The sequence below is a fragment of the Vicugna pacos genome, chromosome 9 (assembly GCF_048564905.1).
Source record: "Vicugna pacos chromosome 9, VicPac4, whole genome shotgun sequence".
NCBI lineage: Eukaryota > Metazoa > Chordata > Mammalia > Artiodactyla > Camelidae > Vicugna > Vicugna pacos.
The window spans coordinates 8,215,197-8,229,298 of record NC_132995.1 but is presented as its reverse complement, the minus strand read 5'-3'; the positions used below and the strand labels follow the sequence as shown (position 1 = coordinate 8,229,298).

The following is a 14,102-nucleotide window of genomic DNA, read 5'->3' as shown; positions in this document are numbered from 1 at the left end:
CCCCCTCCTCTCGGCTTCTACACCTGCCCAGCCCCTCCCTTCCTCCCTGCAGTCTGCAGAAAACAAAACATGCAGGGACATGCAATTTGGGGAGGCCTCTGGGGCACCCCACCCTGACCAGGCCTCCCTGAAATGGGTAGTGAGGTGAGGAGGCAATTGGGGGCCAGTGCCCCATCTCCACCCACCAGTTGCCCAAGGCTTAGGCTCTCTCTCCCCCCACGAGCATGCCGCGCTGGAGGTCACCTCTGCCAGCGCCTCCCACCTCCAGACCTCTCCCCAAGCTGGATGTGCCCTCACCTTCTGGTCCACGATGGAGCAAGCCAGCTGCTTCACATGGGCCAGCTCGGAGGCGGTGGGCAACAGCACAAACTCGCGAGTTAGCCCTATCTGGATGTGGAAGGAGACGCCCGAGCCCGGAGCCGGGACATGGGGCAGCAGCGGTGGCGGCGACTGAAGTTCCAAGCCGCCAGAGGGTGGAGGAGACCCCGGCCCGGGAGAGCCCGCGAGCCCGGCGCCATGGGAGGGGGCCGCGGCCATAGGGCGAGGCCCAGGACCGGCCGCCCGGCGCCCACCCGGGATCCGGCTGGAGGAGCCTGGGCAGGGAGGCTCGGATCACTGGTGGTGAATTGTAAGTTGGTGGTGGGATCGCGGGGATCCCAGGGATCCGAGAAGAGAAACCTGGCAGGCTGAGAGGACTCAAGGATGGTGGGACCCTGGGAAATTAGAGAAAAGGGATCTAGTAGATCAGACGCCCACCCAGGAATCAGAGATCACAGAGGATCAGAAAGGAGAAATCTAATAGTTTAGGGGACCCAGCGAATGGGAGATTCCAAGATATCAAAGAAGAAAACCTAATAGATGGGGGACACAGGGCTCATAAGAGCCCAGGATCCACAGGACTCCTGGAGAAAGACGGGACAGGAAAGGGAGCAGGGGGAGCCAAGAATCTAGTGGCTCTAAGAAGAGGATCCATTTAAGAAAGGGGCCCGAGGTATTCACCAGACCTTGGGGGTGTAGAGCAGCAGTCTTTGAGTCGGGGATCGAGTGGGTGGATCCTGGGGATCGAGTAGATGGATCCCAGGGATCAGACGGCGGGCCCGGGGATGGGCAAAGGGATTCCGAGGCCGGGGTGCTAAGGAGGGAATCTCACGGGTCTCGGAAGTTGGAGAAAAATTCGGTCGGGGGCCGCGGAGAAGGGGATGTTACCGGCGGTAGTGGGGTGGCGGGGGGTCAAGGGAGGGTGGCCGGGCGCCTGGCACCCGCGGCTATTTTTTCCCCCTCCAAAGTTTAACTCGGCGGCAGCGGCCCAGGAGGAAGTGTCCGGAGCGACGGCGCAGTCGGCCAATCGGCGCCGGTCTCGGTGACGTCAGAGAGGGCGGAGCCTGCTGAGGGGCCGGGGGCGGAAGACCCGGGCCTGCCCAGTGCCTTCGAGTAGAGGGCGGCACCTCCCTGGCCCGGGTTTGGGGACCTGGGGTAGGAGATGTGGGGCAGGGAGGCTAGACAGGTTTCTCTCCCCAGTACACCCAAGTCGGGAAAGTTGACGTTTCCCTGAGCTGGAGAGGGACGGGCGAGCCACCCTCTCCCCTACTACAGGTCGCGATGCCGGGGCTGAGGAGGTGCCTGGCCCTTTAAGGAGGGGGGCCGTCTCCCCGGGCCTGCATCCGGCGCCCACCGCAGGGGAAAGGGTGGGAGATGGTGTCAGGTCCGGCCTGGTCTCTGGGCTGGGCCTCCCCCTCTTTCCAGAGCGTAGTCCTGGCTTCGCACCCGCCTTCCCCAAGCCCCAGCCCATTCCACAGGTGGGAAGACCGAGGGCTCCAGATGGGTAGAGGTCCTAGCCTCAGGTCTGTCTTAAGCAACCTTGGCCAAAGTGCCAGGAGCAAACTGGAGGGGCCAGGGCTGGGTTACCTGTACTGGGAGAGCCAGGCACAGGGCAGTTGGAGAATGGCTGTAGTGTCCATCAGCTCCCCACTCCACCCCAGTCCTTAGGATGGTGAAGCGCCAAAGAAATAAAGGCCTGGGGGTGAAGGGAAGGGCCATAGCAATCAGGCAGGATCACATACCCACACCACTTCATAGACGGAGAGCACGTTTTTCTCCTGGGGAAGTGGGCACGTGTTTCTGTGTGTGACTTTAGGTTGGTGGCTTCCCTCTCTGAGCATGTTTCTCTAGCTATCAGATGGGACGATAATAGGACTGACCCCAGAAGGACTTTGTGGGGATTAATGAGATTGTGGAAGGGTGCCTGGGACACAGCAGAAGTTCAGTAATGGCTGTTCAGTTGTAACTATAATGTGCTGAGATAAAGGGGTGGGCACCTCAGGCACTCAGGTGTTTATGGGTAGGTATGGTCATTCAGTCATTCAGCAGGTATTGACTGAGGGCCTATTATGTGCCAGACCTATCATAAAATATCTCTTCCAGCCCATTCAGGAGCAATTCAAACTTGATTTCTCCTCCCCAGCTGATAAGAGAGTGGCTACCATTTAGTTTACATACAGGAAGCTGAACCCTCAGAGAGGCAAAGTGACTTGTCCAAGATCACCAAGGGAGTTGCTGCCACCCACCCTGCTTTGAGAGGCCAAAGCCTGGTTGAGCCCCAAAGGCAACCCAATAGCGATATGCCATGGCCACCTGGGCTCCAGACAAGCAGGACTTGTTGGAGATGAGGACCTCAAGATGAACCCCCCCTTCCTGGTGAAGTGCTGTTGAGGGCAGCTGAGGTCGGTACAGTAGCGATTCCGTCACCACATCCGGGGGCTGACGGGCTGGGGAAGGAAGTCTGAGGCTGGAGCGAAAACCTAAACCACCACCTGGGGAAGCTGCGCAGAGCCCAGAGGGATGAGGGGGGAGCGAGGCAGGGTGGTGCCTGTAGCTGGGCTCCTGTTGGCCTCCCCTGATGGCCATCAGCCCACCCACACCCTTTGTCCAGACGAGTGGACAACCGTCCAGCCCTCGACAACCCAGGAGGTGGGCAATGCTGTCACAGCTGTTTCACAGAGGATGCTGAGGCCCAGGGAGGGACACCTGAAGCAAATTCACAAGGGGCTGGGAACAAAGTCTGATGACCTGCTGGGCTTTGAGCAAGCTCCTTGAGCCCCCGCCTCCCATCCTCCATAACACATGCGTAATGCTCCACTCCCCACTTCTGAGGTGGTGAGGACCTAGTGAGGCGGCATGTGAAGAACTCAGCACAGGGGTCTGGCTCTTGCTAAGCGCACAGCTGACCACTGCGATTCAGTCACCTTGGAGCAGGAAGGGGATGGAGTCCTCAGGGTGCCTGCAGTGAGGGGTCGGGTATTTGCATCCCCTCTTCCGGCAGCTCCCAGGATCTCCCTGCCAGCTCCATGCGGGCACAGATGTGGGGAGGGGAGGAGGGGGGTGGCAAGGACTCTAGGTTGGAACTCTGGCCTCACCACCAATCATCACAAGTGGCAGAGCGGGGGATCAACGAGTCTTGAGCTGAACTGTCACATCACATCATCTGCTAGTCAGGGCTCTGCTGCTGTAGCCCCTGGGGAGGGAGCGCTTAGGGACAGAAAGGAGGGGCACAGGGAGATTCGGTCCTGTGCCCTCACTTCCGTCCCTCCACCCACACTCCACCGGAGCTCTGGGCCCCTCTGGTCCCTGCACCCTACCACAAACCCCAACCCATCACATCCCCTCTCTCCAAGCTCCACCCACCCTGGCAGAGCCAGCTACTCCTCCCTGAAAGTCCCCAGTCCCCTCGACAGCACCGCCACCCATCTTACTCCAAAGGGTTTATTAAGACAAGTTTCACATACAAGTCCAGGGCAGAGGGGATGGGGCTTATAAACAGGAACCTGGAAGGGGGCCAGAGGGCACAGGGTGGAACCAAAAAAGAGTGAAATAAATAGAGGAAGAGAGTGGAGGGCCTGGAGGGGAGACTGACAGACTATCACACAGTGATAACAACATGGGTAGGGGTGGGGCTCCGTTAAAATCCCATTTATTTATACAGATATACAGGGAGTTATGGGGGACTGGGGGGACCCCACTCCACCCTCCATGCCCCAGGGAGGGCAAGAGAAGTCCATCTCTCCCCATGGGTGACCCCATGGGGGTCTGGGGGGCTGCCCTTGGAGGAGTGTTGGGGGAGGTAGGGGTGGGCTTCTCCCCCAAGGGCATCAGCTGCTCCTCAGGCAGTTACTGGCCCTGGAGATGTTGGGTAGTGTCTGGAAAGCTGCATTGAGGGAACTGGAGGGGAGGGTGGTTCACTGTGCACACTTCTGGGGTTGGCGAGGCCCAGCACTCCCACTGAGGATGACCCGGCTCCCACTGGCTCCAGGGCCCCTCCCAGCACGGCTCCCACCCAGGTCCCTGGAGGTGGAGAGGAGGGGTCAGGGGTTCAAAGAGAGAACCTGGCACCTTCTGGCGTCTTGGAAAAGCTGATCCCCAAGGACACTCAGCCCTGGTTGTGCGGCCCCCGAGAAGGTAGCTCAGAGACCTGGAGTGAGTGTCAGGGTGAAGAGAAAATTCCCAGAGGCCATCCTGGAGGACGATTCCTGAAGGAGGCCGCTCCCCGGCTGGGTGCTCGGGGAAGGGCAGGCCATGGGGAGGGCCTCCTGCGGAAAGGGCCATTAGCACCACCAGGCTCCAAGGCAGGCAGGAAGAGGCCGGGCCTCCAGGCCTCCAGACTGAGGCTGGGAGTCACCTATGGGAGACAGAAGGGAGGGGAGACTGGATCACGACCTCCAGGGTACAAAAGGTCAGGCAGCTCTGGGCCCCTCCAGGCCTCAGCCCCTCCTCTGAATGCCCAGGGGCTACCCTGGCAATTCTCAAAGGGCATCCCCACTAGGATTTCAGGACATGGAGTCCTCTGGAAATGCAGGCGAAGGGGTGTATTTGAGGGCCCCATCAGGGGTGAGAATGCAGGGGGTTTCCTCCTTCCGAGGCCAAGCCTCCCTCCTGTCTGGCCACTCACCTCAGTCCCACCTGCCTGGCCCCACTTCCCAGCCAGCGTGGCGGCCTGGGCGGGGCCAGGTGGGCATCATACGAAGACCTTGGCCAGGGCATCGGCACCCGCGCTGGCAATGAGGGCCTTGCTGGGGTGGCAGGCAACAGCGTGGATGGCCTCCTCGTGCTTCTTGCGGTGGGCCGTGATCTCCTGAACGCATGTTTTGTTGTCCAGGCTCCAGAGACGCAGGGAGCAGTCATGGCCTGTGCAGGTGTGGGAGCAGAAGGGGCTGTCACCCAGCAGCACCGGGTCCCCCGGCTCCTTACTCAGACCTGTGCCCCTAACCCAGCCTCATCCAAAGGACTCAGAGGCAGATGGGGCTCGATCTTCTGCCAGGTCACCTCCAGACGCCCCACAGGAAGGACAGCCCTTCTGTCCAGGCTATCATGCAGCCACCTAGTATTTACTAAGCTCCTGCTGTGTGCTGGGCGCGGAGGCAGTGAACAAAACAGGCGAATCTCCCTGCCCCTGTGGTGCTGACACTCCAGTGTGGGAGACAGAGTAAACAAGACAGACTCAACAAGTGCTGTGAGCACAAGTCGGTCAGTGAGAGGACAGTGTGGCCATGGGGGTATGGCAGGGGAAGAGCCTTCCAGGCAGCGGGGACAGCCAGGGGAAAGTCCTGAGGATGGGCAGCCTGATGGGGGTGGGAGGAAGGAGGTGAGAGTGGGGAGCAGACTGGGTGGGGCCCAGGGCCACGAGCCACTGTGGGGAGATGGCCTGACACGCATTACCAGGATCCAGCGGGCTGCGAGGGAGGCTGGTTCTATTTGTCCCTTTCTGGGGGGACCTGGGCCCTGTCCTGAGTCTTCTCTGCTTGGGCTTGACCTCACCACCATCTGCTCACTGGGCTGTCCTCCTCGGAGGCAGCCGCTACTGTCCTGGGGGCCCACACCCTCTACCACCACTGCCGCGCCTCTGTGTGCTAGTGAGCTGGCTGGCTGACACCCCAAGCAGGGTATGACGCTGGGCAGAAGTGAGAGAAAGCTCTACCCAATGGCAGGCTCAGCTGGTCAGGCCTCTGTGACTGTCAGTGCATGCTCTTCACCCCCAGGGGAGCTGCAGCCCCTTCTCCACCTGCCCAAGTCCCACCGCATCCCTCTGAGGAGTAGTCACTGGGGCTCAGTGCCTCTATCCACAGAGAGCAGGTGGTGCCAAAAGCTAAAATCCCTTGTGGTGATTGAGTTAGATATTCAATATCACTTTGCTGACCAAGTGAAATGACTTCTCTAGCCTCAGTTTCCACATCTGTACAATGAGGATGACAGCACCAACCTCATAGGATTATTCAAATTAAATGAGATACTGTAGGCGAGGGCCTCGGGGCACTCCGAGTGGCCAGTGCTTTGCTGTCCCCACTATGATGACCAGTTATTCCAGCCATGGAGAGGCTCCCAGCCCTGCTGTGACAACACCCCCACCAGCTCCCCAACTCAGGAGGCCCCCAGGACACTCCCTCAGGACCAGGGCCCAAGTCTCTTCTTCCTCTCCCCAGCAGGAGAGGAAGGCACATGCCCTTGCTTGCTCCTTAGGAGCCAGGAAGCTCCCGACTTACTTCCTGACATCAGGAACACGCCATTGGGGTCCACAGCTAGGCAGGTGACTGCATCCAGGTGGGCAACCATGGAGTGCACAGATTTCCCTGCAGGGAGAGAGGGTGGGCAGCAGGTTACTTCCCAACTCTGCACCTTGCCTGGGAAGGTGAAGGGAGGACTCGGGGGGACACCGAGAGCCTCCAATGTGGACACCAGGAGTTGTGCTTCTGAGCCTGGTCTACCCCTGCCCCTCACAAACACAAGTGAGTGGGGGGCCAGGAACGCTGGGCCTCACCTGTCCGGTTGTCCAGGAAGCGGATGCCTCTGTCATCATGGGCGGTGATGGTGAGGGGCTGGTTCGGGTGACTCACCACCTGGTTGATCTGGGTTGGGCCTGGGAGGAAAAAGAGGGAGGGGAAGAGGTCAAGGGTGAGGAGGTCAGGGAGACCAGGACAAAGACAAGAGGAGAACCACGGTCCCACATCTGTCCTCTGCCTAGATGTCACACAGGGCTGGGCACCCCAGCCGCTGCCTTCCCTAGGCCCCACACTTCATCTGTGCAGTAGACACCGGGTGCTGCCTTGGGTGGAACAGAGGGATAGCAAACATGAAGACGGCCTATCCGCTCCCCCAAGCAGTCCCTCAGAGTGTCTCCCTGCAGCCCTTGCGAGTGCCTCATGCTATTCGTAAGGGCAGTGACCGAGACCCTAACTCCTTTCTGCTCAGAGTCCCCAAAGGGGAGCCACCTTCCGCTGACGGGGCATCAGGTCACCAAAGCCACAGGAGGAACTGGGACACTGGAGACATTCAGACCTGAGCCCCTGGCCCCAAGGACCCCTTACCACTGTTCCCCCGGGAGTCCAGCGTGAGGAGGGCACTGCCAGCTTCCACGTCATACAGGACAGTGTCGCCAGAGCGGAAGGATGCCACGATGTGGGCAGGCTCGGTGCTGGTAAAGGCCACTGAGGTTGGGATCCCGTGATCTGAAGGCAGAGAGGAGGGAAGGCTACCTGACAGCCCCGGTCCTACCCTGGGGGTGGGGGACAGCAGCTGTCCCTCCCCTGGGGCCTCCAGCTCTGGATGGCCCCTGTGCGAGGTGTCAGGGTCCCCACTACCTCCTCGTCCCTCTACTCACCACTGGCTGTGGAGAAGGTACAGAGGCAGGTTGGGCTGCCGCTGCTGGGGTCCCAGATGCGGACTGTGCCATCGGCAGAGCAGGAGGCCAGGCGCTGGGAGGTGGGACTGAAGGCCAGGCCCCACACAGCATCCCCGTGGCCCTCCAGGACGTGGCTCAACACGCTCGGGTCTGGATCCGCCGGAGGGAGGAAAGGGCTGCGTCAGAGCTGCTGGCCCCAGCCTGGACAGCCCGGGGCCAGCAGCTCTGCACTCAAGTCACCTCTTCACCCAGCTTCGCACCAAATCCTCACGCCCCAGAGGCGCTCCCGCTCCGACCACAGGCTGGGCCGCAAGGGTGTCAGGGCTCTGAAGGCGCCCAGAGTGGAAGCTACAGAAGGCAGGGCCCTGTTCCCTGCCATCCCCCCGGCCTGAGACAGTGCCTGGCACAAAGCTGCTGTTCCATAGAACTTTTAGGACTTACTTAAGGGCACAAGAAACAAAGGTAGCTCTGTGGCCCTGAGACCCTTTGCAGCCTGGCCCTTGCAGGTGGCCCCACCCTTGGTCCCCACTTTTCTGCTCAAGTGCACAGCCTTGCCCAGTCTCTCCAAAGCCCTTGGTCATTCCCCTCCCGGTCACTCAAGTCCACACAGAGTACTCTGGTCTGGCCCTGCTGACACCCGAGGTGTGACAGCTTGCTCGGCCCAGAGCAGATACTGCCTGGCACTGACCCATGACTTCTGACAGGGTGTGACTATTCCTCAGAAAACAGTATACAGTCCCTGAAGGGAGATGCAGACCTCTAAACTCTGCCATGACAGGCCGCAGCACAGAGCCACGTGTGTGACCAAAGGGGTCATCAAAAGAAGTGTCAGAGGTCGGGGTTGGGGCAGACACTGAACAGAAGCAGCAAGTCTGGTCACTTCTCCACCTAACCTTCAAGTATGAAGCACAAACTCCCTACAATGTGGCCCAGATAACTGCTCCCGTCCCCTCTGTTCCACCTCCCCCTAACCCACCTCTCTGCTCAGCCATGTAGAGACACAGGCGGAGCAGAGCGCCAAGCACCACCGGGCTCACCACGCCTCTGCCTGGGCTGGTCCATGGCCCCAAAGCCCAACCCCAATCAGCCCCTCTGGGAAACCCTCCCCCTCCGCCACCTCCTGCCTCATTTTGTCCAACCTCAGTCATGCGCTGAATCACGCTGTCCCACACATCACCAGGCTGGGGGCCCTCGGCATCCCCGCCCCAGCACCCGCAGTGTCAGGCCTGGGCAAATGCCCGAGGTGTTGGCGGAACCACTGGTGGGATGGTGGGATGGATGGTGGGGGAAAAGGAAGGCCAGGGGAGGGAGCTGTCCTCACCATAACCATCGTAGGGGTCCATGTTGAGGTCTGGAATCTTCCAGCTGTGGATGCGGGCATCTGCCCCACCACTGTAACAGTACTCACTGTTGCTGCCCACGGCTACTGCCAACACGGGGCCCCTGGAGGACATCGAGGTGGGTGAAGAGGGCAGATAAACGGCTCCGGGCTCGCCCCTCCCCCAGCCCCTCCAAGGGACCTTGAAGTGCTCCACTGGCATTTTTCAAGGATGGCCAAAAGGAATTCAGCCTGAGGACCTCTGGTTGTGCCCCTGGGGCAAATGGCCTGTTCCTGTCCTCCTCCGAGGGCTGTGCTGAGAACCAGCTCCAGGAGCACGGCAGGGGAGTGTACAGAGGGGCACGGGGATTCGGAGCCCTCCTGCTGCCTGGCCTCCTGCCTCGGCCCCCTGGGATGGCCGTGAGAGGGCCAGGGGTCAGTCCACCTTGGGGCACTTGCCTACCTGTGAGCCCGGAAGGCATGGATAGGTTCCACGTCCAACGCGGCATTCCTGTGGGGAGGCAGAGGAGCCGATGTCACCGGGAGCCCCTTGTCACCCTGACCCCCTGCACCCAGAAGCCCCCAGCCCCCCTACACTGGGGCTGTGGCTCTCACTTCTTGGCCGTGACCGCCTTCTGCAGGTTCCAGAGCTTGAGCGTGCCGTCCTCAGAAGCGGTGAGCAACGCCGACTGGCTGTGGTGGAAAGCCAGGGAGCGGATGCCGTCGTAGTGTGAGCGGAGGGTGAATTTGGGGTTCCAGGTCTTCTTAAAGGCATCTTTGCTGTCAGACAGCTGGGGTAGGGGAGCTGCCTCAGTGTCCGCTCTCCACAGACAACAATACCCAGGGCCGTGAGCTCTCGCCCCACACCCAGCTCCACACGGAGCCCCTTACAGACTGGCCCCCAGCCCAGGCCCTCTCCCACTTCCTCCTCGCCTGAAGCATCCTCGCCCCACCTCAGCAAGTTCCTGCAGTGTATAGGGACTGTGCTAGCTTCTGGGGATCTCACAACTCAGAGGAAGCCTGGGGGAGATGATCAGATCATCCTGATAGTGCAGAGGATTATAAACTATAAACTAGGAGCAGCGCCATGAACTACAAATGTGCTGAGAGGAGGCACCAGGTGCCCACCCACCTCTGCAGGGGTTAGAAACACTTTCCTGAGTAAGTGACAAGCCAGTAGGACTTAACCAGATAAGGGGAGGGGATTGAGGACAAATACTGCATGTGCAAAGTCCCTGAGGCCAAGGCAGCAAGAGTGGATCCCCAGCCTGAGGAGGCCTGGGATTCAGGAAGCAAGGGAGAGAATGGCAGGAGGTGAGGCCTGGAAAGTCAGCGAGAGCCACATGGTGGCCCACACTAAGAATGTGCATCCTTCCTCAACAACAGGGGAGACAGGGAAGGGTTTAGAGCAGGGAAATGACACTGCTTGTTCTGGCCACCCCATGAGGGGGCCGGACCAGGAGAGACAGAAGTGGCTGCAGACAGAGAGGTGGGAAGAGGTCCCGAGGGAAGTCTCTTGGGGACAGGTCAGACACTGAGACCAGACGCTGGGGAGTGGAGAGGGGTCAAGCGCACACAGTAGGGAGAAGCTGGCGAGTAGAATCAACCCCAGAGATGCCACACAGATTATGGTGGGTGTTGTTCCCCAGGTGGGGGACTCGGGGAGGGCCACTCAGGAGAGGAGAGGAGCAGATGGCCAGGCAAGCCTCAGGGCCCTGCCCCAAGACAGGGAGCACTCCTGAGGAACCCCTTCATCTGGGCTGTCCACCAAGGTCCTCACTTCTGCCACAGCAGTTTAGGGCCAGAGGATCTACCCTCACACCCACACACTGCTCCCCAGGTGTCATGTCTCTGGGAGAGCAGAGGGGACTGCAGCATACTTCCTGCTCAAACCCTCCACCCAGCCTCACTTCCCAGCACCCCGCAGCAGCGCCCCAACCCTGCTAGGAACACCAACCATCTGCAATCCCGCTAGAAGCTGTGGTAAGTGCTCCACCAGAGGAAAACGCTCATATATGCCTCTTTCAGATTCCCAGATAGCCAGAGGCCTGGCCACGGGTTCTAGGCTCAGGACACTGGCCTGAAGGTCTCCCTCCATTCCAGCCCAACTGCCCCACCAGCCTCCATCCATATCAGATTGGCCCAACTTTTTGCTTCATTTTGGGGCTTAAGGTCGCCTTCCCTTCAACAGTTAGCTCAATGCCCATCTCCTACACAGACTTTCTTACTGGCCCAGCTGCTGACCCAGCGCCCCCTCCTCTGATACTGTATTTTGACTCAGCGCCCCCTTCATCCCTGCCTCCTACCCATGTCGGGTCCTGAGCTCAAGGTGCAAGTAAGCCCCAGGTGGGAGGGAGCATCGCCTAGAGAAGGAGCCTGGCAGCGTGATTAAAACACAGGCTCCGGAGTCTTCTAGCCCAGGCACCTCAGTGACCCAGGCCAAGTCCCACCATCTGTCTGTGTCGCACCCCTCTGTGACACAGGTTGAGCTGTCAGATGTTTTCACGTCGTCCTCATGTGTGAGGGGCTGAGCACGGGCCAGGCACACAGCCAGAGCCGAGCCAGTCCTGGCACTGTGCAGGGTGCCCAGTGGGGGCCTATGGGGGATGGGGCACCCCAAGAACTTACATCACAGCTGAGGTCGTTGTCGTTGGTGACGGTGAGATCTGCCAAGTCCCCCAGGCTCACCTCCCCGCCCCCGATAGTGTCCATGATGAAAACGTCTGAGGAGAAGCCAAAGGAACCTGGTAGGGGGAGGGGAGGGGGGAGCAGAGAGGGGCAGGGAGAGAGAGAGAAAGACAGAGAGAGGCAGAGAGAGAGATAAGGAGTGAGAAAGAGACAGGCAGAGGACAAGATCAAGAATCACAGCTGGAAAGAAAGAGACAGAGAGAGACAGACAGACAGACAGGGCAGGACAGACAAAAAGAGAGGGAGACAGACAGACGAACTTTTGGGACAGGGAGGCTGCAGACTAGAGGCTGGGCCTCGACCTGAGGACACAGAAGCCCTGGGCTTAGCTCTGCAGCCTCCCTCTGCCATGGGCCCCTCAGGACTGGACCAGGATGGAGGGGCCTCTTACCTTCGTGTGGCCGGGGCTGTGGTGTGCCAGGAGGCGGGCCAGTCACTTTGGGTGGCAGCCCATCCACATCCCGAAGGTCGGCCAAAATTCCCTGGAGTTTGACCCGCCGGCTTTCTGCAGGGACAAAGAACAGGGCAACAGTCACCAGTTCAACTCAGCCACGTGCAGGATGCCTTCCCCACCACCGAAAGCCTCTCCTGCAACTGTGGGGAGGCTGGGAAGCCCTGGGCCAGGGGTTGGGGTGGGGGACAGGCAGAGGAGACAGACCGAAATGAGACCCTCCAAGGGCTGCCCCTGCTGGGGCCTCAGTCCCCAGCCATCCTACGTGACCTCTGAGGGCCTCAGACCTCAGAGTCACAGGACAGGAAGAAGCAGCAGTCCTTCCCCGTCGGCCTCCCCGCTCTGCATCCTGTTACCTCCCTGAGGTCCACCAAGAACTGGCCACTCGACTGGAGGGCTGGAGGCCCTGTCTCAGGAAGAGCTGGGCCTGCCTGCATCCCCACAGGGACTTTCCAGGGAAGGGGAGAGGGCCTGGCCACCATGGCACAGGCCTCCTACTCTCCCCGGCCACCCTCCTTTCAGGAAGCGTATCCGTCCAGTGGAGACCCTGGGGCAGGAAGCAGCTGCAGGCAGCTGTGTGCCCGCGATGAGGAAGGCTGGCCAGAAAGCCCTCAACTCACCCAGTTCATGGTGGGTCCCCTCCCCAGCGCACCGCCGAGGGTCTGGAGAGCCCTCCCCATCTTCTCCTGAGCCCAGAAAATCAAATTCGTTGATGGCATCCTCTGAGTCGTCCTCCTCGTCTTCGTCCTCCATTTCAGGCACCAGGGCCTTGGAGGGCAGCTGGGGCATGAAGAAAACCAGATAAAGGTCAGGGGCTCCTGCCAAGAGCCCATGCTCGCCAGGTGTCCACGAACAGAGGCGGGATTCCTGACCTCCGCCCCTCCACAGCGCCGGGCCCTAGGCCCGAACTTTGACGCCGAGCTCCCCCTGCTGGGCGCCTCTGGGGCTGCTCCTCACTAGGGAGGGGGCAGTGCCGGGCTCCAGTCCCATTCCACTTCCTCCGCCTCCAGCTGTGACCCCCACAGGCAAGGGCCCTCCTCCTGGCTTTTGCTTAGGCTGTTCTGGCTCCTGCCCCAACCCCCATCCCCTACACCCAGCACAGCACTTCTCATGAAACAACATCAGATAAGGCAACAGCCTGACTCAGGGGCAAGGGAAGATATATCTGCGTCTATGGGTGTACATGAGCGTAGGGAGTCACACAGTCAAAGTAAGAACAGACTCACAGGTATGACAGTAATAATAAATGCCCTGTGCCCACCTCTACGCGTTATTCAGTGCACTGAATTAGCGTCACACATGATTTCATGACCCCCTGAATAGTTCTCATTACAAATGAGGAAACTGAGGCTGAGCAGAGGGCAACCCCTTGCCCCTTATCCCAGGTTCAAGCCGTTCCATATACACTAAGACAGCTCTAGGCCATGAGGTTCTCTGGGGTTTTCTAAGTCTTCCTTGTAACTTCCTATATCAGCTGAATTTTTGTTTTCTTATATAACAAGCAGCAGCTACTTTTAGAATGAGAGACGACACCTCGGTTCCTCCATTCTGAGAAACAGAATGCTGGGCAAGTGAATGCTGTGTTTGCCGAGTTTCCCACGGTTGGTCTTCACCAGGGGTAAGAACCAAATAAGGCATCTTGTTTTCCTCAATTCACAAGCCGGGACCCCATCTCAGACATGTGAACTCAGGAGCAGCCTCGCATCTGCGTTTCCCCACTCGGACACCTTTGATACCCACCCTTATGAAGTGACACTGTTCACCCCTCGTGGTGTAAGCATCACTGCATTTTACAGTGTCATCGGGGTGCTGTGTCTTTGGAACCACAAAGACTGCACTTAAATGGCTTAAGGGAGTTCCAAAATTTTCAGACAGTTTTGATGTCTGACTTCTGCCTTAAGTGCTGGCTTAAGACTGGGACTCTCAACACTGGGATTCTGAGACCAGTGGACAAAAGTACCACCTCTTCCAGGAAGCCC

At 59.6% G+C, this 14,102-nt stretch overlaps 2 protein-coding genes across 4 annotated transcripts in view; both read right to left on the bottom strand.

The window, feature by feature from the left end:
• Positions 1-1,454, bottom strand: part of PRKD2 (protein kinase D2) — a 29,919-nt gene extending 28,465 nt beyond the window's left edge. Inside the window, exon 1 of the mRNA XM_015242945.3 lies at positions 298-1,454. Within this exon, the coding sequence (XP_015098431.1) occupies positions 298-537 (240 nt within the window). The 5' untranslated portion in view covers positions 538-1,454. The remainder of the gene's footprint in view (positions 1-297) is intronic.
• A 2,291-nt stretch (positions 1,455-3,745) lies between these two features.
• STRN4 (striatin 4) overlaps positions 3,746-14,102 on the bottom strand; it is a 24,737-nt gene continuing 14,380 nt past the window's right edge. For 2 of the 3 annotated variants that reach the window (XM_072966793.1, XM_072966795.1), the window contains exons 7-18: positions 12,744-12,903; positions 12,064-12,177; positions 11,613-11,728; positions 9,600-9,775; positions 9,448-9,495; positions 8,988-9,109; positions 7,646-7,816; positions 7,353-7,493; positions 6,806-6,904; positions 6,531-6,617; positions 4,943-5,178; positions 3,746-4,672 (exon numbers count right to left, since the gene is read on the bottom strand). In XM_072966793.1, the coding sequence (XP_072822894.1) occupies positions 5,009-5,178; positions 6,531-6,617; positions 6,806-6,904; positions 7,353-7,493; positions 7,646-7,816; positions 8,988-9,109; positions 9,448-9,495; positions 9,600-9,775; positions 11,613-11,728; positions 12,064-12,177; positions 12,744-12,903 (1,404 nt within the window). In that variant the 3' untranslated portion in view covers positions 3,746-4,672; positions 4,943-5,008. The remainder of the gene's footprint in view (positions 4,673-4,942; positions 5,179-6,530; positions 6,618-6,805; positions 6,905-7,352; positions 7,494-7,645; positions 7,817-8,987; positions 9,110-9,447; positions 9,496-9,599; positions 9,776-11,612; positions 11,729-12,063; positions 12,178-12,743; positions 12,904-14,102) is intronic. The other variant, XM_072966794.1, reaches the window with a different exon arrangement.